Source organism: Chelonoidis abingdonii, chromosome 2 (assembly GCF_003597395.2).
Source record: "Chelonoidis abingdonii isolate Lonesome George chromosome 2, CheloAbing_2.0, whole genome shotgun sequence".
In the NCBI taxonomy this organism is placed as follows: Eukaryota; Metazoa; Chordata; order Testudines; family Testudinidae; genus Chelonoidis; species Chelonoidis abingdonii.
The window spans coordinates 208,529,462-208,547,163 of record NC_133770.1 but is presented as its reverse complement, the minus strand read 5'-3'; the positions used below and the strand labels follow the sequence as shown (position 1 = coordinate 208,547,163).

The 17,702-nt window shown below is 41.7% G+C and overlaps 1 protein-coding gene across 1 annotated transcript in view; it reads right to left on the bottom strand.

The window, feature by feature from the left end:
* Positions 1–17,702, bottom strand: part of PIEZO2 (piezo type mechanosensitive ion channel component 2) — a 485,914-nt gene that overhangs the window by 33,161 nt on the left and 435,051 nt on the right. The window contains exons 38-40 of the mRNA XM_075062935.1: positions 2,936–3,325; positions 1,221–1,479; positions 481–663 (exon numbers count right to left, since the gene is read on the bottom strand). Of these exons, the coding sequence (XP_074919036.1) occupies positions 481–663; positions 1,221–1,479; positions 2,936–3,325 (832 nt within the window). The remainder of the gene's footprint in view (positions 1–480; positions 664–1,220; positions 1,480–2,935; positions 3,326–17,702) is intronic.

Here is a 17,702-nt window from a genome sequence, read left to right as displayed (position 1 = left end):
TGGCCACTTTGCCTACCTTTGGGGACATACTATCTGCAAAATCAGCAACGAGATCAGTATTTTTTTGTTGAGATATCTTTAGGCCAAACATTTCCTTAGAAAATGGAGTCTTCACAATTTAAATGGCAAATACATTTTTAAATAAAGTAACTTAACCAAAAAAGTTAAAGCAATATTAACTCAACACCTGTAAGTAAACCTGCAAAAAATGTTGATTAACAAGGGACAGAGAGGGAGAATGGCCCTGCAGAGTGGGACCAGAAGCTTTCCACTCTATTCCTTGTTCTGCCACAGCCATCTTGCATGATACTAGGCAAGCCACACAATCTCTCTGTTCTTCAGTTTCCCCATTTGTACAATGGGCATAGTAACATTTTACCCCACAGGGGTACTGTGAAGACAAATTCATTGTGCTGAAGAGTCATAGGAATGACTATAATCATTAAATAAAATAAAGACATGCCTTTTATCTCAGTTTACCTTTAAAATGGATCGATGGAAGAACAAAGCAAGGAGCTGAACAAGGTCATAGTGCACATAACCCTCTTTCTTTTCAATACCAATAATATTGGGCGGATGGTAAGGTTTATCTTTGGTGTAATCCACATGTTTATTCCAGGGAAAGAAGCCAAACTGGAAGAAGTACTTGATAACAATGGTCACCTGTACAGGAGTAATGTATTGAGAACAATTAACATTCAACGGACAGAACAATTAGCCTCATGTCTGTCACATGAAATACCATGTGACTATTTCATGTTTTTTTTTTAAATTAGATTAATTATGTTTTCATACATTCCAATTAGAGGGGTTGCCATGAAAAAAATCAGCTTGACCAACATGGGCCACCCACTGGCATTTGAGATAGCACAGTTATCTGCCTATTAATACAATAGGCAGTCACTGCAGTATCGTGGGTACCACCAGATGGTAGCTATTAGTAGGTGTTGCCTTTTTATAACTAGGGGACGACAGCCAAGAGCAGCACAGAAAAAAATCAAACAATCGCATCTCAGCTATCAATCGCCTATCACACCAATGCCCAAGGATGTTATTTTTAGTATATATTTGTATTATAATGCCCAAAGGAGAGATATACAAGCACAGAAAAGAGATAATTTCTGCCCCGAGTGGCTTATTATTCACTTTTCTTTGCAAAAAAAACATGTTATCTGTTCCCAGTGCGTTTGACAAATAAGGGTGTAAGAGTAATGGCATACCTCAGTGTAGACAATGGCCGTCATCCAGAAGCGTTTGCTAGGCCTGGGGACAGACAGCATGGCCCAAAGGAATATAAGGATGGGAAGCACAAGGGTAATCATGGAGGCAGAGATCATGTGATTAAGGATAATCACAAAATAACACACCATTTCTGACCGGGCCACCAGTGTATTATACAGGGCATAAACGAGAAGCAATAGTCGAGGCTGACCACTGTAGAATTTCTCAGATTCCTCCAGCTCTTCATCACGAAACATTCTGTGAGAAGAAAAGCTCCATGAATGACAGAATTACATCAATATGAAATTCATGAGAGCTGATTTTTGTTATGACTGTTTTCTCCTTTATAATGGTTGCAGGTTCTGTCGGAAAATCTGTAAACATGAACAGAATTTGGTATTCTAAACAAATATATGTAATATGGCCTGAAGCTAAACAAATTCATGTAACATTAAAGCTCCAGCAATAATTTACAATAAACCATTTGGAAGTGCTAGTTTGGTATTAAATACATGAAAACAATCAGCTTGCCCATAAACACCTAATCATTGCCCCTCATCTGCAAATCATGTTCTGGCAGCAAGCCATTGGATCCAATTCTGATCTACTTATACCAGGAATCAGGAATAACTCTGTTAAAAGTCAGTACACTAATTTCACACCAGTGTAACTTTAAGTGCGATCAGAATGAATGCCATTTTTATTTTGGCCACCAGATGTGCCTTGTCTCCTCTGACTGTTTGGGTAAACCCGACTGTTAATTAAAAAACCAAGTTGATGTTAAAAACATAATAAAATGATGACAAGTGTAGAATTATTCCATGAACTCCGATAGATTTAAATCTCTCTGCTTTTCATGAGCGTCATTTATTTATTATTGTTTGCACTACAGTGGCGCCTAGAAGCTCTAGTCATGGGCCAGGATCTCACTGTACTAGGCACTGCACAATCACAGCACAAAAGAGCTTTTTTCTATTGTCAACACTTTGAAGGTTCAAGTCTATGGACAGATTTGGTTGAATACTGGAAAAACAAAGGGACATGGAAGCATGAAGAACAAGCACTTGATTTGCTCAGGCAGTGTGGTGCCTTTTGGTCCAGTTCTAACTGAGCTGATGGGATCATTTCTAGGACTGGAAATTCTGCCTGGTCCTAATGCAAGTGCACTGTGGTAAAGGAAGGAATAAGGAGACTTTTCACATCTTATGTGGCCCGCATAAGGGCTGGGCAGAATTTCAGTGTCTGCAGTCAAGGGAGAACAGGAAAAGCTCCCTCCTTACTGTCCTTGGGAAGCATGATGTCACAAAGGAAGATGAGAAAGAAGAGCTGTTGGCTCCAACTCCCAAGCACTGGCCAGCATAACTTGCTGGCTGTATGGTGGGGAGGGGAGTATGCTCCAGCCCAGGAAGGAATGCAGCATTGCCATTGGATTTCAACTGCAGAAATCAACAGCAATGGGGGCTATTAACTGTGTGTGTATGGGGGAGAGAAGCTGAGATTTTTTTTCCAGGTAATTTTAGAAGGACCTTTCCCAAATAAAATTAAAAAACAATTAGAAAGAAACAGCCCCACACCAACCATTAAAACCAATTTTTGAGAGAAAAATCCTCACTAATAACAGCAGTAGTTAGACAGAAAACACCTTATAAAACAGGAATTAAAGTATTTAGGAAAACTTCAAAGACTACATTTTTTCTTCTCTAAAGTTCCTTACTTGTTTAGAAGCAGCTCACTGGCAGTCAAGTCGTGTGTCAATGGAGGGAGGATAGTATCATTTAGCTTGTCAATTTGACTGTTGTCTGGGCTCACCATCATGAGGTTCTTGCCAGCAGAGTCATCTTGGGAACTGAAGGAAAGATGATCAAAGCTGACAGCTTTGCTGTATGAAGGTGGGACTTCAGCATTGCCATCCGCAGCAGAGTACGATGGCACATCAGTATCAGGAGTGTACGCAGCTCCTTCTGAATCCAAGCCATAATCGTCCACCTCATCCTCTCGTCTTGATGTAGAACCTGTCCCTTCTTCTTCATGCTCCCCTGCTACTTCTTCAATGGTTTCTGTTGTGCCCTGACGAGAATACAGCAGGGTAACCTGGGTAGGTTCACTGTCAGGAACAGGAGGAACACAATTACTCAGAAAACTTTGCTAACTCTGTTTTGAGGTTGAAATATTGGCAAGCCCTCACTCTGCTCCCAAACTTTGAAAATGCACTGCAGCTGGCAGAAGATGTACTGGGGTCACCTTCTCCTTACACATAAAAAACACTGATCCATTTGCACGCAGAGTGATTGCTTGTTGAGCTTGCAGTAATTCAATACAGTTCCAAACCAAGACAAGACAAATTAATGTTGACAAAGAGGGAATTTACACACAATTTTCTTAGAACAAACAAATTCTAAACACAATTAGAGCATATTCCTACATTTGTTTCGAGTGAGCTGCATGACGCTACAGTATAATACAGGAATGCATATACTTCATTGTAAAGGTAACATTTCTAACAGTCATAGCTTTATCATTTCAAAACTGCAGCTTGCAGGCAAAATTCAGTTGGACACAGAATCCATCCCCTCATGTTTCATGCTATATCTATATGAAAGGATAGGCCAATTGCAAACATAGAGTAGTGCCATCCAGAGTAAATAACTGTTTGAGTAGCAGGATATTATGGTATCTTACCTTCAGATCATGCTACATTTTTCTTCTTCACTTCTTTTGCTTACCTACCTCTTTCCTCTTCTGTGTGTACTTCCCCTCTTTTCACATTGTTCTTACTCAGTCTTATCTGCTCACTTATCTCTCTGCTTCTCCACCTTGTTTGACAAAGCTCTACTCTGCTTGATGTGTTTTTCATCCCCCCCCCCCACCACTCTGTGTTTGCTCTCTCTGTACCAGCTTCTCAGCTGGCATAAATTGGTGCAGCTTATTGACTTAACTGAAAATCTGGCTATCCCCCTTCAGTTACTTTCCTGTCCTTGCTTTGCTTTTTGTCTTCTTTTGGTTATGCCCCATGCTTCCCTTATTCCTAGTTTCTTCTCTTTTTCTTCTCTCCCATATATCCCTCTCCTGTTAGCCCCCCATCCCAGCTCCAACAGTCAGATAATAAAAAGAACAACATGGGTTTTACATGTATCACATCCTTTTACAGCTCACCAAAGAGACAGAAGTTGAAATATTGGCCGATAATAGTAGAGCTTCCTTTGACTTCACTAGGATTTTACCCGAAATATATATAAAATAAACTTGCTATTGTAAAAGTCAGCGGACAATACTACCTCCCGCCAAAATTCAAAATTGCTTTCTATGCCGTTTTCCTTTGAAACCACTTTCAAACTTACTGTAGCTATGTTTTGTCACCTTGTAACTTCTAGTGAGAGTTTTCAGAAGTAAACTGATGGTAGCTGTTGCCTGAATGTACATTTTGATGATTCTTAATAGTAATAATTCCTTTAAAGGTGATTAATGAGTGAGAATGTAAAATGATGAATTTCAAAATAAATCAACACCCAGAAGTTGTTAAAACAGTGTGAAATGTGGAAATAGAATGATTTACTATGTCATGCAATTTTATTTTTGAAGCGATATTTGAAACAGTGCTTTTATATCCTGAAGCCATATAAAATGTAGACAATTTTAGTCTTGAGTTGCAAAACTGAGTGAACAGTTCTGGAACAATTCTCTAATATGTTCTTTCTTTCAGTATTTATATTGCTTGCTATCTTTTCTTAATAATTTCCCTCTTAATTCTAAAACTTCAGAATCTGTAAATCAGTGGAAGAGAATTCATAATATTTAACAATTCTTTCCTATGAAGAGAGTAACTAAAAATTAATGGAGCCTGGCCAAAATTTTCACAGTTAGGTGCCTAAAATTGGATTCCTAAAGCCATATTTAGATACTTGATTATTTGAAGAGCTGAGCTCCCATAAATTCCACTGAAGTCAATGGGAGCTGCTGGGGGTAGAGCACCTTTGAAAATCAGTCCCTTTTTTATTCAGGTTCCTATATATGGATGCAGGAGCCAATTGTCAAAGGTCAAAGTAAGGATCAAGTTATAATGAATAAAAGAATAGTGGACTTCTTAAAAAAAAGGCAAAATAACAAATAAGTAACTGGTTTATGATACTTTTGTGTACTTGTCCTATACAATAATCAAGGAAATAAAGCTTCCAATAAGCATGCAAATTGTTTTAAACACACACATCTGCACACGTATACAATGCCACACATAGAATGGCCAGGGTAAATGAGTGAACAAAGCATGCATGAGTTAAGCACCTTGACACTATACTGCCACTGTCAGCTGATGAGGAGGACATATCCATGCTGTACATTTTACGAAGCCTAGGTCGAGCGCGCTCACTTGTTTTAGGAACAGTGTCTGGTCCATCTAAATCATCAAGGGTTGACTGCCTTGAGAACAGCATGGTTGCTTCAGTGTAGCAGCTAGCAGCGCAAAGTTATAAACACAATGTTAAATACCAATGACATTACTTTATACATAATTCAGTAAATGATTGTGCTCGCCATGCAGAAAACACAGACACAAAGACAAAAGGATCAGAGAGAAGATAAGGACCTGATTAAAGTCACCACAAAACCAAATTCTTATGTACAGCCGGTTTGTGACTAGAAAAATATAGAAGCCATAACTAATCATAAAATGTAACCGCTATGCATATAGATATGGGAATCAATATAGTCTCAAAGTTCCCATGCTGCCTAGAGACAACAACTTTGTACAAGTGAGAGTTTTTACTTTTGTTTACTATGAATAAAAATTCCAAAAATTCAGTTAAAACATTTTGGAAGCTGATTTCCTCTGTACAATATCTATTTTATTAAAAATAGATCCTGTGGAATTCTTTTATATGGGCGCAGGCCAATTTCCTAAAAGAGCTTTCAAAATTAAAAAAACCCTCATATTCTACTAATAGAAAAAACAGCTTTCATATACTAGCCAGTCATCTTTCAGCACAAAAGAGCCAAATTAGTACTTACTTGATGAATGCCAAGTATAATTATCATTGCTTTTGTTTTTGTATCTAATATTATATTTGTATCTAATATTATATTATATTATATTGACATTGATAATCATTTTAAGAAAATGGTATTGATTTTGAGTCATGTAAAAAATATTTCCCCTATTATTTCAAAATTTGTAAAGCACACAATATCAAAGAAAGGACATTTTCAGTTAAACCCTTATCTCCTTTCACTTGTCACTACAATGGGACAACAGAGGCATATACTATACATTCAGGATGCTCTTGGATAAAATGAGAAGTGGATGAGTTAGGAAAAAGACAACGCTAATGTAAATACAAACATTAGCAATGGGAAGGAAGCAAATACATTAATGACATATGGTAGGTAACCACGATGTATTTTGCTGTAATTGTCAATGAAGTACGCAGATGTGCATGAACTGAGTCGAGGGAACTATTTGGAGTTTTAATCCAGGCAGCCACCTCTCTGGGTCTCTAAGATTCATAAGTGAGAAAAGAAAGCACCTAAACAACGAGGGGTGATCCACACTTAGGATCTGATCCTGCACCACTGAAGTCAATGGGACTTTTTCCATTGACTTCAGTGTGTGTAAGATTTAGCACCTGGAAGGTTCACACTATACATGGATCTATAGGGCACTCCAGCTCTAATTCTTTAAATGAGATTTTTGGTATTGAATTATGGGGAGCTGTCAGCAGACAGACTATGTGCCTTTTTAATGATATTTTAGTGTCCTTTTTAAATCCAAACTCCATCTGACCATCTTTTTTGGGAGCTGGGTTTCTTTTCTGTAAGCACCTAGGAGCTGATTTGTAAAGGTATTTAGGCAATAAGCACCTTGTGGGGTTCTCAAAAGCATCTAAAGCAAATTAGGCATCTAACAACCATTGAAATCAAGCACTTTTGAAAATATGGACCATTGGCTTTTTTCACTTTGGTGTTTAGTTAACCCACAATATAGTTATTATCATGTATAGTTATGAGTTCCTCTCTAAACATATATATGTGTGTATGTAGACATGTTGTCTTCTAAATAACAGTGGGGAGATACAGGGAAGGGAAACTAAGTAACTTAGGCTCTTGTGCCAGGAACAAGAGCTGATTCTTATACCATAAGGAGTGTCTCCACTGGTAAATTTTCATTGAAAACATGTATTCCAGTTTCCCTCAACTGCTCCCCACCTGGAGGACTTGATCCGGCTCCTGTTGAAGTTAATGGCAAAACAACTACTGATTTAATTAGGTGCAAGATTAGGCCCCAAGTTAGTCCTTGCAATGATTTTGATTACATACATGTTTAAGGAAAGAACAGCTCAGTGATCAGAAGGAAAATCTATGTCTACTGAGCAGCTGATCAGGATCCTCCAAGGTTTGGAAAGCGGCACAATTTTATACTCATAGCACAGTAAACGTGCTTCTCAGTGTGTAGGAACCTACAACACCAATCAGCTGGTAAGGGGGATATGATCCATACTGCGATGTACAATTGGCAAAGTTTGTGTTGACTCAGTCACTAATCAGCACATACATTTATCCAGGCATATCCTTCCAGGTCACTTTTCAAATTGGCATCTCTAGAGACATTGAAAAGCATTAACTTCTTTGAAATCATTCAAAGAATAGGTATTTTAAACTGAAATGTGCATTAAAAGCCCAAGTCAAAGTATGTGCAAATAAACTTAATCAGCTATCCACTACAAATGGGGATATATTTAGCACAGATGTTTTTATTCGAATGATAGGATTGGGTAAGAAATTTCCCATTCTGCTAGCTGCATTTCCAACAATTCTATCTTCCCTGGATGACTTATTAGCCAAATTTTAATACCTACAATTGGTGGGCCAGTTAATCACTGTACATAGGAATTGAAGTTATTACTGTCATAAACAGATAGTAGTTAATAGAACAGAAGTATTTTATATCTCTTTTGACTGTAAAGGGTTAACAAGTTCAGTAAGCCTGGCTGTCACCTGACCAGATGACCAATCAGGGGACAGGATACTTTCAAATCTTGAGGGAGGGAAGTTTCTGTGTGTGCTGTTAGTTTTTGGTTGTTGTTCAAGGATTTTAATTTGTACTTGAATACTTACTTAGGCTGGGAGGGTTCCCCAGTGTCTATAGCTGAAAAACCCTGTACCTAATCCATCTTAAATTTACAAAGATAATTTTTACTGTTTTTTCTCTCTTTAATTAAAAGTTTTTGTTTAAGAACCTGATTGATTTTTTTTTATTCTGGTGAGACCCCAGGGGACTGGGTCTGGATTCACCAGGGAATTGGTGGGGAGAAAGGAGGGAAGGGGGAGAGAGAGGCTAATTTCTCTCTGTGTCAGGATTACTTCTCTCTCTCAGGAGAGTCTGGGAGGGGAAGAGAAGGAGGGGGGAAGGTGAATTTTCCTCTCTGTTTTGATTCAAGGAGTTTGAATCACAGTGATCTTCCAGGGTAACCCAGGGAGGGAAGCCTGGGAGAGGCAACGGTGGGGAAAGGGTTTACTTTCCTTGTGTTAAGATCCAGAGGGTCTGGGTCTTGGGGGTCCCCGCAAGGTTTTGGGGGAACCAGAGTGTACCAGGCACTCGAATTCCTGGTTGGTGGCAGCGCTACAAGTACTAAGCTGGTAATTGAGCTTAGGGGAATTCATGCTGGTACCCCATCTTTTGGACGCGAAGGTTCAGAGTGGGGAATTATACCATGACATGGTGTGCAGCAGGTGGGTAAGATAGAATCCAAAAGCCAGTGAGGTTTTTATTTCTCTCCCTGCTAGCTATCTGCAGGCAGACCCAGGTTTGGGTTTAGAAGCAAAAGCCAGTAGGATTTTTTCTTTCTCTTTCCCTGCTAGCTGTGGCTAGAGGAGATTGTGTTTAAAAGCAAAGGTATGCAAGTTTTTTGATCTCTCTCTTCTGGGTACTCTGAAGGCAGAGGCACTAGGGTTTAACAAAGATCTCTGTTAAACAAAGGGACTCCAGTTGTGAGTCACCATACACCAGCAAAACACATTTGCAAATGAATGGGTTTTTTTCTTTCTAACTCTGTCAGGAATAGCTAGGTAGAAGGAGTTAAAAAAAAAGACTCTGTTGCTAAGCAACCCTAAGGAGGCAACAGAGAAGCAGCATTTCAGACAGTAAACACCAGAGGGCGCCCCAACACAAGAAAGCAGAAACCATGACACTCTGAAACAGGAACGGGCGAGACTGGAGGCAGAGGAACAAATCAAAGACGTAGACCACACGCATGACATAGAAAAGAAACAAAAAGAACTAGAAATAAAACAAAAAGAGAGAGAACTGAGAGAAAAAGAAATGGAGCTGATAGAAAGAGAAAAAGCGGCAGCCCACAAAAGAGAAGAAGAAGAAAGAGAGGCTGCCCACAGGAGATAGATAGAACTCCAGACGGAGGCCCACCAGCAGGCCCTGGAATTAGAATAGGCTAAGCAGAAGAACACAGCCAATTCTAACAACCCTTCGCCAGTTATTGTTCCACATCCCAAGAAATTTCCCACCTACAAGGCAGGCGATGACACTGAGGCCTTCCTAGAAAATTTTGAAAGGACCTGCCATGGGTACAGCATCTCTGAAGACCAGTACATGATAGAGTTGAGGCCACTGCTCAGTGGACCCCTAGCAGAGGTGGCGGCTGAAATGCCTAAGGAGAACATGAACAATTATAAACTTTTTCAGACCAAGGCCAGAATCAGAATGGGGCTAATACCTGAGGATGCCCGTCGGAGGTTCAAAGCCCTAAGGTGGAAACCAGATGTGTCATTCACCCAACACGCCTACCACATTGGAAAAAATTATAATGCCTGGATATCAGGAGCCAATGTTAAATCTCTGGATGACATGCACCTCCTAATACAATTAGAGCAGTTCTTAGAGGGTGTTCCTGAAGAAATAGAAAGATACATCCTAGATGGGAAGCCCAAAACGGTAATTGAGGCGGGGGAGATTGGAGCCAGATGGGTGGAAGTGGTAGAAAAGAAAAAAACTACTATCAAGGGGAGCAAATATCACAGGGGTCACACCGACAATAAACCCTATACCCGAGGGCAACCCAAGACCCCCCCTACAGCCCAAGGAAAGCCGCCGACGCCCTATTCTCTCACCTCACCAATCTCCAGTAACCCACCTTGGCCCAGTGACCAGTCAGCTGGGCGATGCTTTAAGTGTAATGAACTGGAACATATGAAGGCCAGCTACCCCAAGAACCCCAACCGAGTGCAGTTCATTACACCACCATCACACTAAAGATCCCCAGGCCCAGATGCCTCTTGAATACCCTCGGAGCGAAGGGAAATTTTGAGAGTAGGCGGAAAGAAGGTTATCGCGTGGAGAGACACAGGGGCACAAGTGTCAGCTACCCACCAATCCTTAGTGGACCCCAAATTCATCAACCCAAAGGCCCAAGTAACAATTTATACCTTCATGGCAGAAGCTGTAAACTTGCCTACAGCTAAACTGCCTGTCCAATAAAAAGGCTGGTCAGGAATGTGGACATTTGCAGTCTAAGACAATTATCACATCCCCATGCTACTGGGGGAAGACTTGGCCAACCAGGTAAAGTGGGCCAAGAGGATGGGAATGGTTACATGCAGCCAAACCAGGCAAGCTTCCAGACCCATTCCTGTTCCTGAACCGTCCACAGGGGCCCCATCTGTGTTAGCAGAGACCCACAGAGAGGTAGTGGACCCGGATCCCCTGCCAACGACTGCAACAGCCACAGTACTTCCAGTCCCAGATCTGGACCTGGAAACGCAACCAGCACCAGAACCATTGCCAGCACTGACGCCAGCGCTTGCAAATGCATCTTCGACGCCAACGCCAGAGAACGCCAGCGAGCCTGAACTGGCAGAAGCAGCAGACAACCAGACCCAAGAGGTTCAACCGGAGCCTGAAATACCACCTGGTGCACCAGCGGAGAGCGGTTCACCAGCCACGAAAACAACCCCCATCACCTACATCGCTTCCCGAAGGACCAAGCCCAAGTCCACAGTCTAAGGAAGAACTGGTGTCTCCAGCCTCCAGGAAACAGTTCCAGACTGAGCAGGAAGCAGATGACAGCCTTCAGAAAGCTTGGGCGGCGGCACGGAGCACCCCAACCGCCTCTCAGCTCTTCTAACCGATCCCGTTTGTTATAGAACAAGGGCTTTTATATAGGAGACTCTTTCTGGTGGACACCAGGAAGACTGGCATCCACAAAAACAGTTGGTGGTTCCAACTAGGTACCGGGGAAGCTCTTAAGCTTAGCCCATGATCATCCCAGTGGCCATGCTGGGGTGAACAGAACCAAAGACAGGTTGGGGAAGTCCTTCCACTGGGAGGGGATGGGCAAGGATGTTGCCAAGTATGTCCGGTCTTGTGAGGTGTGCCAAAGAGTGGGAAAGCCCCAAGACCAGGTCAAGGCCCCTCTCCAGCCACTCCCATAATAGAGGTCCCATTTCAGCGAGTAGCTGTGGATATTCTGGGTCCTTTCCCAAAAAAGACCCCCAGAGGAAAGCAGTACATATTAACTTTCGTGGACTTTGCTACCCGATGGCCGGAAGCAGTAGCTCTAGGCAACACTAGGGCTAAAACTGTGTGCCAGGCCCTAATAGACATTTTTGCCAGGGTAGGTTGGCCCTCCGATATCCTTACGGATTCAGGACAAATTTCCTGGCAGGGACCATGAAAGAACTGTGGGAAACTCATGGGGTGAATCACTTGGTTGCCACCCCGTACCACCATCAAACCAATGGCCTGGTGGAAAGGTTTAATGGAACTTTGGGGGCCATGATCCGTAAATTCGTGAATGAACACTCCAATGACTGGGACCTAGTGTTGCAGCAGTTGCTCTTTGCTTACAGGGCTGTACCACATCCCAGTTTAGGGTTCTCACCGTTTGAGCTTGTGTATGGCCACGAGGTTAAAGGGCCATTACAGTTGGTGAAGCAGCAATGGGAGGGGTTTACACCTCTCTCCAGGAACTAACATTCTGGACTTTGTAAGCAACCTACAAAACACCCTCCGACACTCTTTAGCCCTTGCTAAAGAAAACCTAAAGGATGCTCAAAAAGAGCAAAAGGCCTGGTATGATAGACACATACCAGAGAGCGTTCCTTCAAGGTAGGAGACCAGGTTATGGTCTTGAAGGCGCAACAGGCCCATAAAATGGAAGCATCATGGGAAGGGCCATTCACGTCCAAGAGCGCCTGGGAGCTGTTAACTACCTCATAGCATTTCCCAATTCCTCCCTAAAGCCCAGAGTGTACCACGTTAATTCTCTCAAGCCCTTTTATTCCAGAGACTTACAGGTTTGTCAGTTTACAGCCCAGGGAGGAGATGATGCTGAGTGGCCTGACGGTGTCTACGATGAAAGGGAAAAGTAACGGTGGCGTGGGAGAGGTGACCCTCTCCACAACCCGGAAAACGTCTGCAGCGGCAACAGATCAAGAAGTTGATGCACTCTCCCGTGAAAGTTCCCTAGAATCAACTGGTTAAAAATTGTCCTTACAATGTGAAAAAATCTTGTAGTTTTACATAATTAGTGGCATATGTAAGGATGCATGTGTTTATTGATCTGTTTATTCTAGAGTTCTAGGGAGAAATCACTGCCAGTGTGTTCCACACTGTCAGCGATTTGGGGGGCGTGTCATAACAGATAGTAGGAGTTAATAGAACAGAAGTACTTTATATCTCTTTTGACTGTAAAGGGTTAACAAGTTCAGTAAGCCTGGCTGTCACCTGACCAGAGGACCAATCAGGGACAGGATACTTTCAAATCTTGAGGGAGGGAAGTTTCTGTGTGTGCTGTTAGTTTTGGTTGTTGTTCTCTCTGGGGGCTCAGAGGACCAGACGTGCAACCAGGTTTCTCTCCAATCTCTCCAATACAGGCTCTTATAAGTTTCAAAATAGTGAGTACTAGGTAGATAAGGCGAGTTAGGCTTATGTTTGTTTTCTTTATTTGCAAATGTGCATTTGGCTGGAAAGGAGTTTAATTGTGTATTTGGCTGGAAGGAGTTCAAATTTGTATTTTGCTGAAAGGATTTTAATTTGTACTTGTATACTTAGGCTGGGAGGGTATTCCCAGTGTCTATAGCTGAAAAACCCTGTACCTATTCCATTTAAATTTACAAAGATAATTTTTACTGTTTTTCTCTCTTTAATTAAAAGTTTTTCTTGTTTAAGAACCTGATTGTTTTTTTTTTTATTCTGGTGTGAGACCCCAGGGGGACTGGGTCTGGATTCACCAGGGAATTGGTGGGGAAAGGAGGGGGGGAGAGAGAGGGCTAATTTCTCTCTGTGTTAGGATTACTTTCTCTCTCAGGGAAGAGTCTGGGAGGGGAAGAGAGAAGAGGAGTGAAGGTGAATTTTCTTCTCTGTTTTTGTGATTCAAGGAGTTTGAATCACAGTAATTTTCCAGGGTAACCCAGGGAGGAGAAGCCTGGGAGAAGCAACGGTAGGGGAAAGGGTTTACTTTCCTTGTGTTAAGATCCAGAGGATCCTGGGTCTTGGGGTTTCCCGGGCAAGGTTTTCGGGGGGAACCAGAGTGTACCAGACACTGGAATTCCTGGTTGGTGGCAGCACTACAAGTACAAAGCTGGTAATTGAGCTTAGAGGAATTCATGCTGGTACCCCATCTTTTGGACGCTAAGGTTCAGAGTGGGGAATTATACCATGACAGTTACTAAAAACATTCTTGGAGTTTTCACATAGCTTTCAAATAAGTTGCCTAGTGGCAAACTGGAGAACGGGGTGTGGCCAGCACGGGCTGTGTTACAACACTGAGCTGCCTACAGAACTGCAGAGGGGAAGGAAACAGAATTGTGGGAGACTCTAGGATGAAGAAAAGGTTTGTTCAGTGCTCCTGAGCATCACACAGTTCCTATTAAAATCAAAGCAAGCTGCAAGAGCTTGTTAGGTGCTGGTTGCCATTCTGGATTTGATTCTTGCGTTGACATCTAAAAGGTGAAATCCTGACTCTGAAGAAGTCAGTTGGAGCTTTGCATTTGACTTGAATGGCGCTATAGTTTTGTCCTCTATTTCAGGGGTGGCCAAACCTACTGACTCTCTGAGCTGTATACAACAATCTTCAGAAGTTCGAGCACTGGGACACACCTACCGGGGCGCGGGGCTTCATCCCCACTCCTCTTGAAGCCCTGAGACCCTGTTCCCCACTGAGCAGAAGCCCCTACCCCACCACCCTGCTGCAAGGCAGAGGTCCCAAGTTCCTCACCCCCCAACTCTGGGAGGTGGACAATAGGTGTGTGTGTGTGGAGAGCTCTGCGAACCACACTTTAACGGTAAAAGAGCCGCATGTGGCTCGCGAGCTGCAGTTTGGCCACCCCTGCTCTATTCCTTTGTAATCTTAGGCCACATTTCACAAAAGACAACTAATTGGACTTTATCAGCTCCCAGACATTTTACCAAAATTCATAAGATATTTAGTTAATAAGTTAACTGGAAATAAAGGGCAATGAGTTCATTATGATGCTGACTTGAAATATTTTCTGGCAGGGCACAGGAACCAACTAGTTATAAGAGGGCAAAATTGTCTTCTCATCTCTTGTGCACCAAACTCCACTGCCTACAATGTCCTCATTTTGCATTTAAGATGTCCAGTGCCATCAAAAGTGCCTAAAAGCATCAGATATAGGGATCCACAAAGGACAGATCCACTGTTGATTAGAGAGAAGAATTTTTCCTTCAAAAAGTTAAAAAAAAATTAATATGATAATTTTACTGACAGGACCTTTATAGAAGCCAGACATACGTTTTGGTGTGTGATACTTTAAAGTGTAACTGCCTAGTTTGCTTCTTCAGAAAATAGTCAAGCAGACTCCTATAGAATTCAATGGACATTTGCTTGAGTATAAACTGAGTTAACATTTAATTATTTTAATTCTGAAATAAGCATCCATTTTTCCTCCCTATCACTAAGCACCTTATTAGACCAACCACTTACATGCCAAATAAAATCCATAAACATATGGTCCACTGACTATCTAGAATGAAAACTTTGTACTGGGACAAACTAAAGACCAAAACAACAACTTAATTATAGAGGAAACTGTCCCTCGGAGCATCCAGATACTGCTTAATCTTCAAGTGATGAAACGGGGATTAATCTCTGTCATTCTGAGTCTTGGAAATGAATTGGTATATAATGGTTGAAAATTAATATTTGAATCAGATTCACTGGAAGTGAAAAGTACCAGTAGGAAAGAAAGTTTATTGGCTAATATGGAAATAATATGAGTATAACAGTAGATTTCACAAAAATAATAGAACTGCGTATGAGAGAATGTTAAGTATAAAGCCCAAACTGACGCTTGATAACGTCAGTTCATTAACTTCAACTGGAACAGAATTGGCCTTACAATTAAGAAACATTTGCATATTTTAAAAAGTAACCTTGCTGTTGACAGGACAAGCTCTATATTTAGCAAAGTTAAAAAACAGCAAAGGAACTGGTGCAAAATCTGATGAGCTTTTGAGTGAGGTTTTTGAGATGATAAAGTTCTCTCATCGTTGTTTGAGCAATGCAAAATGTCACTCACTTGTGGTCTGCAGTACTTTGCATTGCTAAAACAGCTCATGAGACCTCTTCATAATCCCAGAAAGAGACAGGCCAGGATGCTTTTATAAACAGACAGAAGATCTATCATTAGATCTAAGTGACTGGTTATTGCTTCCTCCATTTAGAGGTCATTAGTCATGCAGCAGATGCACATACTCCGCAAACACTACTGATACACAAACATGTAAATATCTATTTCCAGGAAAAGAGTTTACGATTAGAGAATCAGTGGTGACAATACTTCTGTTGTTCATTTGTTAATGTGCCCTTGTGACATCTTATTTTGGGGAAACGAAGTTTGTTCAAAGATTATATTAGTGGGTATACAACAACTGTTAAAATAGGTATTATGATTTATCTTTTTGCCCAGCTTTGGTTCACCATCAAGGTCTAAAGGTTTGAAAGGAGTAAGTGAGGTGTCACTCAAAAGTGGGGGCTGGGGCTAGGGGGGAGGAAAGCGGGAGGAAAAGCGGTTAGTCCAACAAGAATTGCTTGGATCTGAACAGTGGATACAATTTTACTACAGAGACTGAATTCAAATATTGAATTTACAAGATTTACATATTTTTTAAACTATGTTTGGCAACTGACTTCCTTTTATAAAACAAAATTACCCTCCCCAACATATGGCTTTCATTGTTGTCAGCACTCCAGCTAACACAGCCATATTGCTACTACGCACGGCTAAACAGCTGATTTCAATATCTACTGTACACTAGTACAGTATATATTGGGTAACGTGACTGAAATATTATTTAATGAAAATGGTTTTGTTCCTTAAGTACTCTCTTTACATGAGCAGATGAATCCCGACAGCCAAATTCTACCACTCAGATATCCATGTGAGACTCAAAGTGAAGTCAATGGGTCTTGCATTCAGGTGAGAGCAGAATTTGGCTGAATGATGTTTTTCCTATACAGTCTGACCCCAATGAATTTTCAGACAACACATGCAGGTACTATTTCTCCTGGTAGTTAGCCATGAGGAAATGTGTGCTAGCTTAGTACTCCATGAAATAAAGAATTTTGACGGTTAAACTGCAGTAAACTATTGAATGTCTTTTGAGTGCCAGCATTGATCCTGGTGTTTTGTTTTGTTTTTTTTTCAGCCTGTGGAAATGCTGGGTAATTTTGTGGGTATTTTGTTTATGCACATTGCTTACACGTTTTTTTTTCAGATAAGTGTTCAGACATTCAGTTACACTTACTTGTGAATAAACTCTGAAAGGAAGACAAGCCCTCCACTATTTTTAGCCATATGTCATTAGTAAAAGCTGAGCAGAGTTACTGTACATACAAGCAACTGAGTTTGCAGGGGAGTATCAAATGTGAGAGGCTACTGCCACGCTTCAGAGAAGAAGAAACTGCAGAAAGCAACTATCAGATTATCAGAGGTCTCCCCCCCTTCTGACACTGTAGAACAACTTCTGCAGGCTCTCAAAGGTCATGAACGCATTGGACACAGAGAAAACAGGATGTTCTTGTATCACAGGGAAGTAGATGAGTGACAGTCTGTGCACGTGTGAAACAGTAAGGATGTGCTAAGGCTTTGGCACTGAACTCTGCAGCATCTCTCTCCAGGGAAGTGTGGAAAGGATAGGTGGGTTTTTACTCCTGGGGGGATTCTGCATGACTGTGTGCCCACAGAAAACGCCTCCTTCCCCATAGAATTTTTTGGGGGGTGGGAATTTCCCCCTCCAAACAGAGGTGAGGCATGGGGGGGAATACATGGGGTTATGTGCCACTGCTCCCCATTTCTGCAAGCGCAGAGCTGCCCAGCTGAAGGAGACTGCATCTGGGCTCTGCTGACTCTGCGGCTGAATGCCGCCTCCTGGATCCAATTGCCAGTCGTGCTCCTCTTCTGTGTGCTGGGAGCTTCCTGTTTTCTGTGCAACAGTGAGTGCCTGCAGTGGGGCTGCA